This window comes from Phyllostomus hastatus, unplaced genomic scaffold (genome assembly GCF_019186645.2).
Source record: "Phyllostomus hastatus isolate PE091 unplaced genomic scaffold, TTU_PhHast_1.1 phas_scaffold_78, whole genome shotgun sequence".
Lineage (NCBI taxonomy): Eukaryota > Metazoa > Chordata > Mammalia > Chiroptera > Phyllostomidae > Phyllostomus > Phyllostomus hastatus.
The window spans coordinates 37202288-37220820 of NW_025334041.1; the positions used below are offsets into that span (position 1 = coordinate 37202288).

Below are 18533 nucleotides of genomic sequence, written 5' to 3' on the forward strand. Positions count from 1 at the left end.
TCCAAAGGAATAACTTCATTCTCTGTTCTGTCAAATTGCTCCAGTAAAACCTGCTTCTTCATTATTGTTAACATCCTTAAATTCTAAAATATGACATATTCACATTTATACTAAATACTTAAAGGGTCCTATTTACAAGTGTATATTGAAATATTATCTGACATATGTTTATTTAATTTCAACATGTAAGCCTTTGCTTTTATCCAGAAAATATTAGAAGAATGTTATGTGAGTGTTTTATCATGCAGATTTTCTTTAGATACATTGCAATATTTTATTTTTAAATGTCCCAAAGCAGTATTTTAATTTTTAAGTGAAATAAAATTTTTAATAATGATTTTCCTCAATAGCAAATTTAATGTCCTTTTAAAAAAATGGTGCTTTGTATGGTTAACTCCAAGTTATAGAGACATACATTCGACCATGCATGTTTACATTCACATCTTTCACACATCTGAAAATGCTATGCATTACTTTAATTTACTTTTTAACAGTATATCACACTGTCATGGTAGTACCATGCTCTGTGAACTTCAATGGAGCAGAAATAGTATATTTATTGAATTTTACTTGAAAGTATCTTAGCTATAACATTTCAAATGATATTTCCATTTATCTTTGTAAATGGCTGGTCATACCAAGTCCAGAATCTGCCATACTGCTTCCTGAACTGAGGGAAGGGGCAAAATCCAGACTACATTTGAAATATTTTTCCCAGCAGGATACCTTCTGCTCCTTACCAAGAAGGTCACGGTTTGTAATCTTTCCTCCACTGAAAAAAAGCCTGAGGGAGGGACTAGGATCTCCCGTGGCACGGAGCTGTCACCAGGTTATTCTCTGCCAAGGGGAGAGCATTTCCTCACTGAGCTGTTTCACAGTTGGGTGCGGTTGGGGAGGTCATGACTCTGTTGTCTGCTGACTTTCTTATAAAGCCATGCTGGAAATGGATGATGTTTTTGCTATAACTAGTGAGTTCATCGGCAGTCCCAAGCTTCTGTTGAACTTTTGGGATCTGAACGAATAAAAGAGACAATACCTCATCCCATTTGCAGTAGTATGTTTTCTGGGGATCTTAAAAATATTTTATAAAGCATCCTCAAATATTTGCATTTTTTCTTCATAAATCTTTGTTTTATTTTCTTTTTATTATAAAAGTAATATTAATGGTTTTGAAAATATGATAAGACATAAAGAACTATGGAGCCTCTAAACATAGATAAGCACAATAGTGCTATGCGCCTATCTATTTTGATGTCTATTCCAGCATTTTCCTCCCTAACTGTTATATTGTGAGCATTTTCCCTTGTCATTCAATTTTAATACCGTATTTTTTTCTGTCCCCACCCCCACCACCCTGATGCCATTGACAGTCATCCATTAATGTTCCTTGTTTTATTTAAATAGCTCATGTTTTCTCTTTTTAAAAAAGTAATCCACTTCCATATATCTAAATCTTTCTCTATTTTTAGGACAAACAGAAGAAAAATAAATGAGTTGTAGACTTTAATTTTCTTTATGGCTTGGGATAAGCAACTGTATGTTGCCAATTTCCCATCAAAATCACTATATCAGTGCCTTTTCTGAACCCCTGAGGCAATATTTTATATTATAATTTAAGACAATCATTACCAGTTTGATATAAAAAATATATTGTGTTAATGTTTATTTCTTTGACTATTACTGAATGTGAACTACCCCCCTGTGTTTCTTGGCTATTGATTTCAGTTGTATTTGAATTGCCCTATCCTTTGCTTGGTTTACATCAATGTATTTATTTAAAAATTATTTTGTCAAGTCTTTTATATATTATAGATATTAACATTAGAATGTTATACATATTAGAAGTGACTTTTTATTATGTTATTGCTAACATATTTTGTTTCAAACATACACAAGTTTTGTAAATTTTATTTATAACATATAGATACATTGATTTATGTCTGTATGATTTCTCTCTTATGCTTAGAAATCCCTTGTCCAATGAAACAGAAAATAAATATATTCTAGTTATTTTATAATTTGATCTTGAAAACCACACTTTACATTTTATATGTACATTTACTGAAAGATATTAAATAAATCTAGGAGTTAGTTATGCATAATTTCAACTTTTTTCCTTTTAAATAATGAGCCAGTTGCCTCAGCACTATTTTTACGTCTCCCCTCTACACTTGTTGACGAAAGGAGATGTTCTTGAAGCCCTAGTCACATCTAAGACATGCACAGTGCTTTAGCTATGAAAGAAATGACAGGTGAATTCTCCGCAAAAGACTTACCATTTGACCGCTATTATCGGAGAATGAAGTCCCTGCCTTTACCTGCTGCTTTGTACCTAAGTGTCCTTTGTCCCTTTCCATGTTACTGCTCTAGTTTTATATGAATCGCCCTTCCTTAGAGGTCTAGATTTAATAATGTTAAAAATATTATCCTTGTTCACATTAGGCAAATGGATCATTGACCCCAGTTCAAGCATGGTTTTGATTTGTAAATCTGAGCAGTTTTTACTTATCACTTTTGGAGTGGAGAAAATTCCATGAGTTTAAATTAGTGGGCAGAGATTGCATTATCTCTCTGCAGAGGAGCTGAATCTTCTAAATTGACTCTGCTGACATTTCGCTGTCGAGATACAGTCTGCATAATGCATCCTCTCCCAGTACAGGGTGAAAGCACTGCAGTGAGAATGTAAGGCAGGCAAATGTTAATCAGCCACTTACTTTCTGGGTCACAGATTTTTATCTCTAGATTGCAAGAGTCTTATGAAAATATGGCAATTCAAAATGTGTTCGGTCAGAGGCACCATGTCATATTTTTAAATTTTAGGAAAAAAATCACTTGAACAACCCAATAGATATTAAATAAATCTAGAAAGCCTAAAACTTATTAAAGCAGGTGTTATATCTCTAGGTCAAAAACCAAAGAAAAATTGAGCATTCCGTGGAAGAAAGGAAAGGTGAAGGATCACAGCAGAGTAATGAAAAGCCAGCTGTCTGTGAAACTCTCAGCGCTGTGGGGACAGAGGTGGTCTGGAAGGCAGGGAAGGGAAGCAGACTTCAGAGCGAAGCAACAGAAATAGGATGCAAAAGGAGAATAGTAAAAATAATGACCAAATGTTGCATATTTTGTGTGAAATCCAAGGCATAATTTCTTCCTGCAGAAGATTAAAGGCAACAATAAAAGCAGGAGTCAGAGCTGTGACAATCTTTAAAGACACATTAAACAGATTAAACATTAGCAAGAATGCCATTTATGAGAGGAAATCTGGGATGAACTGGAAAGGATGTTACCTGCTCTGGTTGTCATGTTAATAACCACGGGCCATTTTCTATTAGAGAATTATAGAAATAAAGGCTTCAGAACATCATCTTGCCAACAACATGTAATATTGCTAATAATACTTCACACTTTAACCTTCAAAGAGCTTTATTTTTACCACCCCCATCCCCACACACACACCACATGCTATGTCACCAACTTGATAAATGGGAGTCTGAGCAAGGAAGATAAATGAGTTATCATGGTAAGCCTTGCAGATAGGGACCAGAACCTAGGCTTATGGAGTCCGTTCTGTGTTCTAAGATACATTTAAATTTTTAAGAAGTATTTCTACAGTGAAATTATTTAAAATAAAAAATCTATCTAGTGTGTTAAATTTGAGATTGTGTTTCTGTTTTCTATTGGCCTTTTTTATTTAAATCTATTTAGTTTATGCACAAGACTCCTATGGTTACTGAGAATGGAAGTGAGTTCAAGATTAGTTTGTGTTACAATAGCTTTTAAAAATGTCCAGTCTTTTTCAAATAGATTCTTTAGAAAAAATACTACACGCCCAGCTCACCAAATGGGCAAAATAAGGGAAATGAACAAAACGCTAATGGTGTGGATTCAGTGGTGTAGAGTCAAGGCAGGGCTGGAGACCATTCAGCCTCATTAACCAGGGATCTGAGCTGTGACCTGCCTTTGGCCTCGTGTGGTCCCCCACCAGCTGCACTTCTCTGGCACAGAGGGTGGTTGGCTATATACTTGTTAGTTAACTGGGCTGATAGCCAGAGATGTTTCTTTTCCTTTTCTTATATTTCCAGAATTGAGGGATTTTTCTACATATTTTTCACATAAAGATGCAGAGTTTAGTCCACCCACTGTGAATAAATTGAATTTAGTCGTCTTCATGCCTCCTTGATTTCCACCAACTAAAAGTCTACAATACAGGGGCAGATGTGTAAACTGGAAATCTTCCAGACTTCTTTGTTGTTGTCATGATTCTGCTTAATGCCGAGACCCTTCCCAACACTCCACATTAAACAGGGCTCTCGTGTCAGTAAACATGCCTTCAGTTTTATTGAAGATAGGTTCGCTATTCACAGCAGATCGTGGGCCAGACAAGCTTAGATGTCTGAATTGCCTTTCAGTGGTGTTGCTTCAAAGGGTAAAGGGCATCGCATTTCAGGGGAGGTGCTTTTTGTTCATTGAGCATTCTCACACTTGAAATCACATAACCATGGTATAATATATCGAGGTATGGCAAATATTTCCACAAATGACATAGTCTAAAGTATCATATGTGCATACAGTATCAAAATTCAATCCAGAGTAAAAAGGGAAATTCAGCTTTAAATGTTGCGAACCTTCTGACTACGGTCCTGCTCACTTACATCTCTGACATTCAAAGGCTGCATCCATGCCTTTGCCCTTGACTTCTAGCAAGCTTCCATACAAGCTGTTTACTTACAGCTTCCATATGCAATTCAGGTCATTTATTTGGTGATATCTAGAAAACAGTAAATTTCTTGAAACCGTTGTTCTGTTCTACACTAAATAGTAGGGTGCACTACAGCTGTTTTTCCATGCATGACTGTCAACATCACATTCTAGCTCTGAAATTCTTTCAACACCAGTTGGTATCTGAAATCTCCGTCCAAGTGGTCAGTTGAGAGTTTCTAGTTTTCCTTTATTAATATTTTTAACAGCTTTTCATTCCTATCCATGGACTGGAAGAAAAACTTGCTGTATTCCAACTGTTCAACGAGGCATCCTGAGATGCTAACATGTACCTTTGGGGCTATTACTTGTTGAATTTTTTTATTCTCTTTCACTATGGCTGACAATATTATGCTTTATGATGGAGAGACAGGGAGTATATCTTTTAGGTTCATCTAAGTAAAACTATGTAGCCTGTTTTCATTTGCTCATAGCCCTCTCTGTTTTTAATTTATTACCTACATTTTTCCAATTCTGCAGTTGAAACCCGATGAAAGGATCATCAAAACAGAATATGGGCTACTGATTCGAAGTTTGCAGAAGAAGGACTCTGGGATGTATTACTGCAAAGCACAGGAGCACACTTTTATCCACACTATAGTGAAGCTGACTCTGAATGTCATTGAAAATGAACAGATGGAAAATACCCAGAGGGCAGAGCATGAGGAGGGGCAGGTCAAGGATCTGTTGGCTGAGTCACGGTTGAGATACAAAGACTACATCCAGATCCTTAGCAGCCCAAACTTCAGCCTTGACCAGTACTGCGAACAGATGTGGCACCGGGAGAAGCGGAGACAGCGGAACAAGGGCGGCCCAAAGTGGAAGCACATGCAGGAAATGAAAAAGAAACGGAATCGAAGACATCACAGAGATGAGCTTCCTAGAGCAGTGGCCACGTAGTTTTCTATTTAATTTAAAGAAAAGAATTCTTTACCTGAAAAGTACTGTCTTCTGTTTTGTATATCCCTTATACTTACTCATTCAAGTTTTCCATGGAGGTTGGCTTAGGCACAAGAAAAATAATCTGAGTAAGACTATGTATGGTGACTAAGGCATAGGAAGGGCAAACAAGTCATCTGAACCAGATCTCCAAGAACTAAACTTGTACCTGCAATGTATCAGAATCATCCTCAACATAGAGACTTTACATTTGTAAATGTTTCATGATCTGAGTTTTTGAATTTATGTTGTCATGTACATAAAGGAGCTAAGCAGACATCACATTTGATAATGTACTAAGGAGCTTTGGTTCCCTTGCATGGCCCTTAAGCACAGAGTTCGCCATGTCATTGTGCTGTATGTCCTTGTGAACAGACATGCCATTCTGCTCTAGAACTGGCCACCTTGTGGTAGGGATTGGAGGGAAGACATAGGTTCAGACCACTCATATATCAACAGGAACTTTCCCAGTGAGTCATTCACTCTCATCGCACAATTTAGGAATTTGGAGAGGTACATTAGTTGTTTTCAGAGCGCAGGGATATTTCGTTTACTATAGCATTGATTTACTGAAGGGTAGGAATGTTCCTCCCAGGATTCCCTGTGTCTTACCAGGGGAAACCAGTTCACAGTGAGAAGCTGGTGTTCATTATGTGTTTTTAGATTATATGCTGAGCCTTACAGGGACAGAATGCCTAATAAATATTTAAGGAAGATAGGGAAAAACATTTTAATAAAATAAGGGAAATGTCATGATGTACACTGCATCCTAATGGGAAAGCATGCAGATGGGATTTGTTAAGAGACAGAAGGAAAGACAGCTATAAATTCTGGCTTTGGGGAAAATTCATATCCCCATAAAAAGGAAGAATAGTCACAAATAAACTGGGTGAAATGTAATGTTGCTGAATTCACCAGAGAATAAGTAGCTGCCAATTTATAATCCATCTGTTTAAAAAATTCTAGATTATAAAAAACTGCTAGGAGAAGTCTGAGAAAAAGTAAATTTTCTAAAGGATCATGGGAAGAATGAACACGAGTTTATTTACAACCAAGGGGATTTTAGTACTTTCTTTTTTATAAAAACTCACCCTACTCTATAAATTATTTCCATTTACTGCCTTTATTGTCTTGAATATTGGATTATGGGATTTTGTTTGAGTGAATAGAAAAAACAATATATGCATACATATAGATAGAGTTAGGTAGATATTAGTGGTAGGGAGCAGGGAGATATATTATTAAATAACAGAACAAATGCAAAAAAATGACAACGGAAAGGGTTAAGTTAACTCTTTGACATCTTTTTTCCACACCATCTTTTTGCATTTCTGAGATTATATGCTGTAATTCAAGTAACATTCTTTTAGTAATTTAATAATAAATAAGCCTTACTGCATGTAAAGAAAACAAACTCACAACATAAACATCTTTCATATTTTTGTTAGCACTTTCAAATATTTCTAGTTTGACTTTACCTCTGAATATGCATGGTATGTTTTCCACACAGTTAGGCCGGACTCACCTTTGCTTCTTAAACACAAAATGCTTAGCCCTCTTCTGTTTTGCCTTTTCACGCCCTTTTTAGTGTGAAATGAAAAATTAGTCACTTCCTCACATGGAAGGCAGCTTTTCAGAAAACTAAATAGCAGACGTTGCTTGTTTCTCATGCATTCTGTGTGTCTTGAAAGAAAAGCCTGTGAGAATCCATGTGATTAGAGGGCACCTTATTACAGTGTTCAATGTCATGTCTATGACTGGCTTTGTGTTCACAACATTCTATATAACACATTCATTTTACTCACATTACTTACCTATCTCAAAGTAGTCACACTGATATATGAGGTTAAGTCCCCCTTCAATATGACACCCATAAGTATTTGTTGATGATGCTGTGTAAGAAAATGTAAGGATTTAAAACTTAGGTTTATAAAAAAGCAAACCAGACAAATCAGTTTTTTAAAAAATAATGCATAATAGTTGTTTTAGGATGAGACTGCTAATTAAATACCATTACAAGAGTGTTTGTAACTATTGATTTCCTGAGTTAAAATGTTCCACGAACCCATAGCAAGGTCAAAGTAAATAAGTGGGAGTATGTTTTATTTTTTAAAGATTCCCACATATTTATATGTCAGAGAGTAACAATCAAATTATGGGTGGCTTTGAATGAATTACATGAAGCTCAAATGTTAGGATCAACTTGTGAAAATAAGTTTGGTTTTCTTCCAAATATAAATGTCCAAGCCATTTTTAAATTCTTTCTTATCATAGTTATTCAGACAAAATTTTGTAAACCTGCTTTAATTTACAGCTAATATTTTGGCTGCTTTGAATCTAAAACTATTAATTTATAATAATTACATAAAATATATTTGAAATATTTTAGTGAAATAGGATTCCATATCATTGAAAAACCAAATGGACAAAAGATTTATGTGTATTTATAATGATAGAGGACATTAAGCTACATTTAATTTTTTGACTTTTTAATGGCCTAGAACACTTGAGGAACAGTGTGAATATATTACATGTAAGACAAGGTACAACATACAATATAGAACTCTGAGAGCTCTTCCACCATAAAACTGAAGATTTTACCAAACTCTTTGAAATAATAAAAAAATGAAATTATAATCAATGCTTTCAATCCATTTTCTTAGAAAACAGCTCTTTATGGAGAGGTCTTGAAATGTCTGTTTATTCCTGGATTCACATTTTCCTTCCGTGTTGGGAATCCTTGTGTCTTTGACTTGCATATTCTCACCTGCATTTCATTGCAGCTATTTGTGCTGCTACACAGAAGCCTGCCTGTCTGCATTCATTTACATCCAGTTAATTAGGAATTCAAAGAGTTTGTTTAACAGTGGATTGTTGGATAATTAATTTACGTAGAACCCTTCCTCCACCCTAAAGAGCTCAAAATACATTCACATTTTTGAATAAACATTTTTGAAAACCAACCAAATTACTTAAGAGAAGGAAAAATAGTCATAGAGAAATTTAGAAATTTGCAAAAGCTGTAGTAGAGAACTGTTATTAACACAAAAATTTCGGTTGCCTTCTATCTATATTTTGGTTCTTCATATGTTATTAAGTTGTGTTCCTGCTGGGTGTACAGTCTAAACAAAATAAGAGTTTGCAGTGGCCAGTGCCTCCTTTTCAACATTATCAAAATTAAATTTGAAAAATATTACAAAATATTTACAAAATGCAACATTGAACAAAAGCATTCATTTAACACTGCTATTCTGAACTTAAATATACTTCATTGAAATCATTAATGGAAATGAAATTAAAAACTGAAATGGCTTCTGTTTAAAATGTTACATTTCTCTTTGACAATGTGCTAGGATTGATTCACCTTATTGGAAATGAATAGTTTAGAAAAAAAGGATATATTTAAAATGTTTTTATAGAAAGATATTTTTCTTACAGAAGACCACAATATTTAAATAATTTAGCTTCATGTGAGATTAAAAAATAAGATCTAAAATCCCAAGAGCTGCACACCGACAGTGCAAAGGCAGGAGCATGTACATGACTTATACCTCTCAGTTAAATGTTTTGTATTATAAAGTATTTATGGTAAGTTTACTATGGATGATTTTTTGGGAAAGGGCAATAATCTGTCAGTTAATTGTATAATTTAATTCTGATATTGTTAAGTGCTTAGCAATCAATTTTAAATTTATAGTTTTGCTATTTTGAGAGAAATGTAGTCTTCTAATCTAAAATAATTGAAATTTGTTAAATGTATATTTTGGTTGTATTATAATAAAATACAAACATTTGTATTCTATGGTGATAAACAGAATGTTGGTTTGTGTGCAAGTTTTGTTTCATACCCCTGAACATGGAAACCAAATTTTATGCATAAAATTACTCAAATTCAAATACCAAAGAAAATATTTCTTGACAATTATCAGTAGATACATTCTGCACTGTAAGTTTACAATAATTTCCTTTATGAAAAAAATAAATAAGTAGTTGTCCCCAGTTAATACAATTATATAGTTAAGCTTTACTGTGATTTAAATTTAGACTTCAGCGGGCTGAGATGAACATTATTAGCACAAGTAACTAGTACTTTTAAGATTTCCAATTACCATCTGTATGTGAAACTTTAAAATACTCATCTGTATGTTTATCTTAGGAGTATAATTTATTCAAGGAGTAAGTTGAGGGTTTTGTTTTGCTTGCTGTATAAAGAAATTTAAATTTCTTCTAGGGAAAATTATATTTCTTGCCAATTTTGTACACACAACGTAACTGAACAGAATGGAAATTCGGCTGCCTGCCACCCCAAAAGTCAGATTCATGAGGCAGGTGCTGGTGCAAAAGGATTGAGGTTCTCTTCAGATGCCGTACAACCTGGGATAATGGTGGATTCCTGTCTCTGACTAACTTATCTTCCTCTCAAGCCTACAGTTCCTTTTTTAAAAAATATTTTATTTACTTATTTGTAGAGAGAGGAGAATGGAGGGAGAAAGAGAGAGAGACAATAGGTTGCCTAGTGTGCTGACTGAGGTAAAAAACTCACAACACAAACATGCCCTGATTGGGGATAGACTGCTGACCTTTCACTTTGCAAAATGATGCCCAGCCAACTGAGCCACACCAGTCAGGGCTACCCCACAGTTCTTATAAGGATAAGGAGGGGAAAGCTTTTTCCCCATCCAAATTATCTTGCTAGCTTTGGTTGCTGGGGGCCCTATCCGTTCGTATTTCTAGCTTTCTTCACCGGTCCTCAGGGTAAGAGCCTCCCCTGCCACCATCTTGGTCAATGGGGGCGAGAGACTCCCTGGTGTTTTGTCTATCATAATGTGAAGGACAGTTTATATGCACAAACAGATGTTACTATAACATCTCCCCAAACCTGGCAATGAAATAATTTACAGAGATATTCCATAGAGAAATGTCAAATTTTCTGAGAGTTCTGACAAACTTCAAACATGAGAGTTATAGTAAAGCATAATCTTTTTTTAAAACTTTTTTTAAAGATTTTATTTATTTATTTTTAGAGAGGGAAGGGAGGGAGATAGAGAGAAAGAGAGAGAGAGAGAGAGAGAGAGAGAGAGGGAGAGAGAAACATCAATGTGCGGTTGCTGGGGGTTATGGCCTGCAACCCAGGAATGTACCCTGGCTGGGAATCGAACCTGGGACACTTTGGTTCCCAGCCTGCGCTCAATCCACTGAGCTACACCAGCCAGGGCAGTAAAGCATAATCTTTGAGAGAAAAAGGAACTGTATGTAGGACATTCATCAGCCCTAGATCATGTCCAAGCTGTCACTTTAAATAAGATACAACACAAGATTAATAATTAAGAAAATTCCAGTTGTGTTTGTTTGAATGTAGAAAGATACATGAATGATTTCCAGGACTAAAGAAAATAAGTGTAATACTTATGTTGAGAATCAATGTATTTATAACAATACAACTTATCTGCATTAACATTACTCACTAGTCCAAAAAACTTGCCCAGAAAGATGAAACTGCAAATAATTTATTATTTGTTTCAGAAGCTCATATACTTTTACCTTGTGTATATATTGGTATAAGCACACATTGGAGGCTGATTTGGCAATATCCAATGAAGTTTAAAATGCACCCACTCCAAGAATCAGCTTCTCACAATTAAGTATGTACCCTTGAGAACCTCCTCTATGTGTGCAATAATAGACATTTAAAAAAGTATTTGTTGTGGGAGTAATTATAATAGAAAAGAGAGAATATATATGTGCTGCAAAAAGACAATGGATGAATTAATGTATAGTGATTTAATGGATACAGAAGTTTAAATGGAAAAAAAAGAGCTGCGTGCATCAGCATGGGAAAATGTCAGGAACATAACGCTGCATGAATAGAATCACGTGGTGTGGGCATGCAAACAGAATTACACTGGACATCTCAAGTTTAAAGAAGCAAGTGATACTGCTTCTGCACATACACATTCAAATGTAAGTAGTAAACATAAAAAAACACTTCTGGAAAAGTTAAGCATCAAATTCAAAGTAGATTTTCTTCTAAGATATAAGAGTAGGGACACAGGAGCAGCAATTGTTTGAATAATGTTTTGTTTATTTAAAAACATCTAAACCCAATATTATATTTACATTATATTACATATATTTGTAGCAGTTAGTATATTTCAATGTAAACATTTGATGAAGTTGGGCATTGGATTACAATTTACACATATTACTCTCAACAAAATTCTGTGTGCTTGAATTATTTCAAAATATAAAAAGAGATTAAGGATCTAAATCTCAATTTTAAAAATATTCAGTAGTAAATTCTGAAGAGTATGGGAAAGAGAAAAAAGACTAACAGTCAAAATATTAGGTATTCAATCACCATAATAGATGCAGCCTTCTAATTCCAGTTACTTTTACATTATGGGCTTCTTGGACACCCTGATTACTCCTAAAATGTGACAACTAGATCCAGGTTAAGCCTACGGGACCCTGGAATAATGTCTAGTTTTCAGAGCAACACCTTATTGTTATGAAAATGCCTAAGGCATCTAGGAGGTAGAACTATGTGCTGAATATGCCAAAAGGCTCTGGACAGCTGAGCTAGCCTTTTTTTGGATTGAACACTGTTCAAGGTTGTTGTTTAAAACAGAGTTTCTTCTTTCTGGCTTACATATTAAATATACAAACCAACATATGCTCTTTAGGTGACCTGAAGAGAGAAGAGAAATATTTATATCTAGCAAAATGTCTTTTTATGACCCCATACATTATTTTCTATAAGAAAGGCTCTATATCAAATTAATTCATAATTTTAATTAACTATGGATGTTCTGTTTATGTGGACCAAAATTTAGCCCCCAATTTTGCCTTTTGCAAACTCTCATTTTCATTGACTTCTGTCAGTGAGGGATTAGTCTATTTAAATACACATTGTAGAAGTATAAGGGGGCATGTTCAGACAGTATTAAAGTACATAAACTTGGATAAGAAGGAAATGAAACCAATTTACCAGATGGGAAGTTATCATTTAGAATCAGGAAAAGGATTGTTTAATGGACCGTGTCCCACTAAGCTTTTAATATATTGAAACAAATTACTCTTGAGTAAATATATCTAATTATTGAATTGTGTTATAATGGTAGCGGCCTTTCCAAAAGGCCATTTTTACCACTGAAAAATAAATAAAAACTCAGAATGTCCTGTGGTAGTTTGTGATTTTGTAGTTAGTCTATATGGGCATTCCGAAGTGGTGTTAAGTTTCAGTGACTTCGGGCCAAGCGAAGAGTGACACTGTCATGCCCGGCTCACACGTGAGACCACACACAGCTGAACAAGACGGCAGAGGACGAACATCGGGAACATCGTGATTCACACTAAATAAAGATTTAAGCATGTCGATGTGGGGGACACTTTGGTATTTTTTAAGCAGAGCAATGATAATGAGATTTTCATCAAATCTATATATGAAAAAGAAACATGAAGTGAAAAACTTTTATGAAGTGAAAAACTTTTTACAACTGGGAGGATGAGAGCTTAAAAAATAAGAAATATAGAGGAGTAAAGGGGTCCGAGTGGGAAGATCATAGTTTCAGCCTGAAGTACAGAGAGTTTGAGATGATTTCAGGAGGGTACGGTGGGCAGTTCGATACACGGATTGGGTGCTCAGGGGAAATGGACTCACTGGGAGCTGGACTCATTCTGCGGCCGCTGCAGAGATGACGGGACCAGTGCAGTGGGGAATGCAGGAAGATGGGAGGAGCTGCGCGGTCCGCTGGGAACCCGGACTGGTGTGTATCCTGATGCACGTTATCACTGATTCACTCGTACTTCAACGAGGTATCTCCAAAACACCAAACGGCTTAAAAATTCATTATTTTTCCTTATTTCTTCCATCTGAACCTAAATTTCTTGAAGACTAAATCTTCACTTTAAGTGTGTAGTACAGTATCTAGAAAATAAAAATGACAGTTAAACCTGTAAGTGAACCAAGAGAGTTTTTCTCAAAAATTTTGATTTCTTATTTAAGAAAAAATTCCACCAAATGGAAGCATTTTATAAAATTCCTACCCCATGTGCTTCTTTTTAAATCAAATTAGTAAGTTGATGAAGGTCTATTTTCATTTTGAATGTTGAACTGGTTTAAGCAAAACAATTACAAACCGGTGCTGTTGGAGGTTTTTTGTTTGATTCAGGTGGACAAAGCACCATGAATTAGAAGGTTTAAATTGGTAGGAAAGTTCATATAGCTTGTAATAGGTGTTTTGTTTAAATACAAGGACTTTGGAAAGTCTTTTAAGAAAACTTTAAAGATTTAAATTTAAATACATAGCACAGTAAAGATTATAGTTTTCTGGGACAGATATGCATTGGTTAATTAATATTTAAATTATATTATTTTCCCTAGAGTATCCCTCTGTTCAACTACATTAAAGAGTCCATAAAAGGACTGTCCAGAAAGTGTCCAGACATGTGCTATGAAAAATACAGACATTTATTAAAGAAGATACAAGATACAAGAAACATTATACACAGCGCAATGGCATTTCAGTCCCCTTCAAAGTAGGCACCTTGAGACATCACACAGCATTCCCAATCACCGTCAGCTGCCCTGTTGTATTTTCCTGAATCTCATCAATGGTCTGAAATCTCTTCTCTTTCAAAGGTGATTTTAGTTTTGATTAAAGTCAGAAGTCACAGGGCACCAAATCTGGGCTGTATTGAGGCTGAGTCTCCTGAGTGATTTGAAGTTTTGCAAAAAAATTCTGCATAAGACATGATGCATGAGCAGGTGCATTGTCATGATGAAGCTGCCAATCACCAATTGCCCATAGCTGTAGCCTTCTAAATCATCTGAATAGTTTCTGTGGAGGAATGTTCAAGCTAAATGCAAAATTTGATGCACATTCATTGCTCTACTTGCTCAGTTATTTTAAATGCAATGGCCACACAGTACACATGATCACTCAATGGCATCTACTGCCCCCACTGACTAGAACAGTGAAGTCATCATTGTTTACATATGTGCATTCCAGTCCATTCTCCTTGGCTGCCAAGTTACACAGATATCGTGCAAACCATTCTCGTTATATTAACAATGGCCAGACTACTTTGGGACAAACTTCGTACATAAGTATTAAATGGAGTCTTCTCAGAAAACTCTTCTACTAGACTAGCAATTTTCAACTGCTGTGCCACAAGAATTTTTAAAACATGCAATACCTATTTAGTCAGGGGCACTGAACTCTTTTTCCTTAGACTGTCAAAAAAAAATGACAACAGCCAACACTACAGTAGCCATCCAGCATGAATGAAACAAAATTATACCTAATTTTTTTTAATTGGCAAAAGTGTATATTTTTTGTGTGCCACAGAATTTTAGTTTTTAGTTTATATGTGCCATGAGATGAAAAAGGTTGCAAATTGCTGTACTAGACCTTGAAGTCCAGTGCTGAATGAGAACAGACCGAAGTTACACTTCCTTTGTACATTTTTCACCCTGTTTATAATACTGTTTCAAAAATGTAGTTGAATTAAGCATTGGCTACATCTATACATTTTAACAAATAAATAGAATAAAGTTAACTTCTGTCACTGCATTAGAAAATTTAAGATACATTACTGAAGATGTATTATGTATTTTAAAAAGTGAAACACTTACATGTGAGAATTATGAATTTCATTTAAACCTGGGATGATATGTGTAATTTGATAAGCAGAAATCAGCTCTTGAGGTTCTGCTCCTGACAAACAAACATTCCTAAGCATTAGCCAAGCTTGGAACCATGTTCTTTCTTTGCCGCTATATGAAACCCAAAACAAGAAGCTACAATCCTCTTTTGAACACTTAATATTCATTAAAGCCATTCATAATGTCTTTATATAAGAACATTTTATATGTCAAGCATACAAATAATCTAATGAAATATAAAAAATAATTCCTTTCGAGTATGTAGAGACTTGTCTAAGATCTATGTGATGAGAGGTATATCTGGGGAGTCTAAGAGGGACTTGTACACCACATACATTTAGACACCTCCCCTTTGTTTTCCACTTTATCTCACCAAAGGAGTGACGAATGGGAAGAGGTTTGTGGCATGTCTTGACAAGATGGCAAACTGGGTCAGGTTCAATATCATAGTGGGAGCAGTGGAGGGGACCAAAGGAAAAGGAACGTGTGCTCCAATCTTGTCTTATTCATGGGGAAATACAGATATTGGTAAGTTGAAGGGATCAGTAACAGCAAACAGTGAATCTACAGGAGTACATATCTTATAGACAAACTCTACAGAAATTTAAAAGATAAAAACTTGGCTCAATTCTGAATTCAACATGGACCAGAGGGGATTTATAGCTAAGAAGCATGGTGGGATTAAGTAGATGGAAAATTCTGGAGAGTAAAGGTTAAAGGTAGTGGTGGATCCTGCCTAAACCCACTTGATAGGATTCTTGCCAAACACTGGGTGGTGCATGCCCAACAAGGGTAGAAATGAAGCCTAAGGTCAAAGCCTAGGTGAGAATAGGCTTTAGAGGGGCCCGACTGAAGTTTGGCAGAGGGAGAATCTGCATCAGTGTGATATCCCGAAGCCCAGGAAGGTGTGCAGTGGTGGAGGATGGAATACAGATGTGTGGCCTGCAGTGTTCATACGCATGTGCATGAGGCCCCTTGAGGATATGTAATCAGAGAGAGTGAGTCATTATTTGAGGCCCGACACCTTCATTTTTACTCTTTTTCTTGCCCTGCAAATGTAATGGGTTAGCCCTGTTAGGGAGATAAAGTAAACAAGAAAACAGAGGGGGTTTGCATGAAGCAATGATAACAATGTGTGATGAACAGTGGACTATAATCAACTTGGGCCTCTGAGCTGAGGTTAGGAAGGGAGAGAGAGTGTTGCCATGTGCAGACCAACAGGACAGGACAGGACAGCTACTGAATCACTGGTCCATGGGAGCATCTGCCCCTTCACAAGCATCCCACCTCGGATGCTGCTGCAAGAGGCCTCCCACCTGTAAAGGCAGTTACAGTCCAGATTTCCTAAATGAGTACTAGATTGCTGTGTTTTCCTTAAATGTTATTTTTTATTTTAGCTAATTTTTGAGTGAAACATTCTTATATGGACTTTGCCAAGGTACTGGCTGCAATTTGGGGGAAAAAAGGCTTCTTGAGAAAAACGTGATTAAAGTTTCAGGCCATAGAACACAGTAAAAATAAAAGTTAATAATACCTACCCATCACTGAATGCACATTATGTGCTAGCTACTTTGCAGACATGATCAGACATAACCTCAGTTAATGCTCATGATAACAGTTAGGTGTGGGAATTATCATCCACATTTTTCAGAAAAAGTAGCTGAGATTGGTAGAGAAAAAATGGGTGCCTTAATGTCATCACAGATATTATAAAGCCGATAAGTTGCAGAACCCAGGTAAATTCTGCTTGTTTGATTCTAAATTCCAGGTTCTTAACAATAATAATATTGTTTCTTAGACCATTTGCATGTTGGAAATACCTATAATAAGTAATCTCATTCCTGCTACATGGAGATTTAATTTTGATTCTATTTATTAATAGCTAATCATTATATAAGATAATATTTAATGCAATGTGCATTAAATTATTTTAACAATCTAATAAAGTGAACATTTGAATACTGTCTAATAAAATGATCTGGCACTGAGTTCACTGGGTGGCAGTTGTAGCACGAGTTAAAATGCTCATGTTCATAAATGCAGTTAATAGCATTCTAGTTACTCATTCACATTTGTGAAAGCAAAGCCTTCTCCTTAATAACTTTTAGTTATTTTTGTGTTTTGACATTAGCTTTTCAGCTAAGATCAATTGTGGTTTCTGGAGTGAGGATCAAATAAATATCAAATTGAGGCTCTCTGCTAAGTCTGAGATGGGCTGTTGGTCAAAGTGATTGCTTTTCTACTTAGAGGTAAAAAGCAATAGTGTCTGAAGAATTTAAGTGAATTATGGTCCCATTTTAGGGGATATATTAGACAGAAAACCTCTACTGGAGGCTTAGAAGACCTAATCCTGTTTTTCTTTTTGCAAAGATCCCCTTCTCTCCAGGGAGCCAGGTCCATAATCAAGACACATGTCAGGTAACACCAGCAGCAGGAGCAGGCTGCGCTTCCCCCAGAATAGCCTTCACACATTCTCGTCTGACCAAAGTGCAAGGCTGATTCCACCTAAACGATTGCACACGAAAGAGTGGATTCCCAAGTAATTTGTAGGCAATTGCTATAATGGTTATTTACAAGAACAATAAACTAGAAAAGAATACCTCATCCTAAGACTTTAACTTACTAGGAGAAAACTAGAATAAAAAAGAATAAGGGAATGAATCGTAGGTTACTAGTGGGTGGAAATCTGGCAAGTTTCCACCAATATTTTATTCTTTATTTCAGACTATATCTTGTCAATTTTTTAAAAAAAGATGCATTATGTGAACACACTGAATTAATATGTACTATGTAATTGTCAAGTATTATAAGAGAGAGGGAAGCAAAATAGATGGTTTATTAAACTGTATCTCTCCTTCCCTCTCAGACTTCTTTGTGGAAGATTCTGTGTGATTGTTGAAGTGGAGACATCCCTAAAACAACAGCATCAGATATATTTCATTAGAACAATTGTCTCTTTAGATACAGAATCTAAATACCTCAGGTTTATGAGGGCAAGTGTTTTTGTGTGTGTGTGCATTTTTTACTCATCTTTCTGTCTTTCTCGGCTTTAAAGATACGTGAGGTAGGAAATAAGTCAAGCCAGGAAAAGAGAAGCAAAAAGTACATGGAAAAGTCAATGTTTTTCTGTGAATGCCTTAGTATGCTTGGAGGTCTATAGAAGTTTTTCTCT

General features: G+C 35.6%; 1 protein-coding gene across 2 annotated transcripts in view; it reads left to right on the forward strand.

The window, feature by feature from the left end:
- Nucleotides 1–9504, forward strand: part of SEMA3D (semaphorin 3D) — a 194516-nt gene extending 185012 nt beyond the window's left edge. For both annotated transcript variants that reach the window (XM_045828294.1, XM_045828295.1), the window contains exon 18: nucleotides 5236–9504. In XM_045828294.1, coding sequence (XP_045684250.1) covers nucleotides 5236–5655 — 420 coding nt within the window. In that variant the 3' untranslated portion in view covers nucleotides 5656–9504. The remainder of the gene's footprint in view (nucleotides 1–5235) is intronic.
- Nucleotides 9505–18533: the final 9029 nt, after the last annotated feature.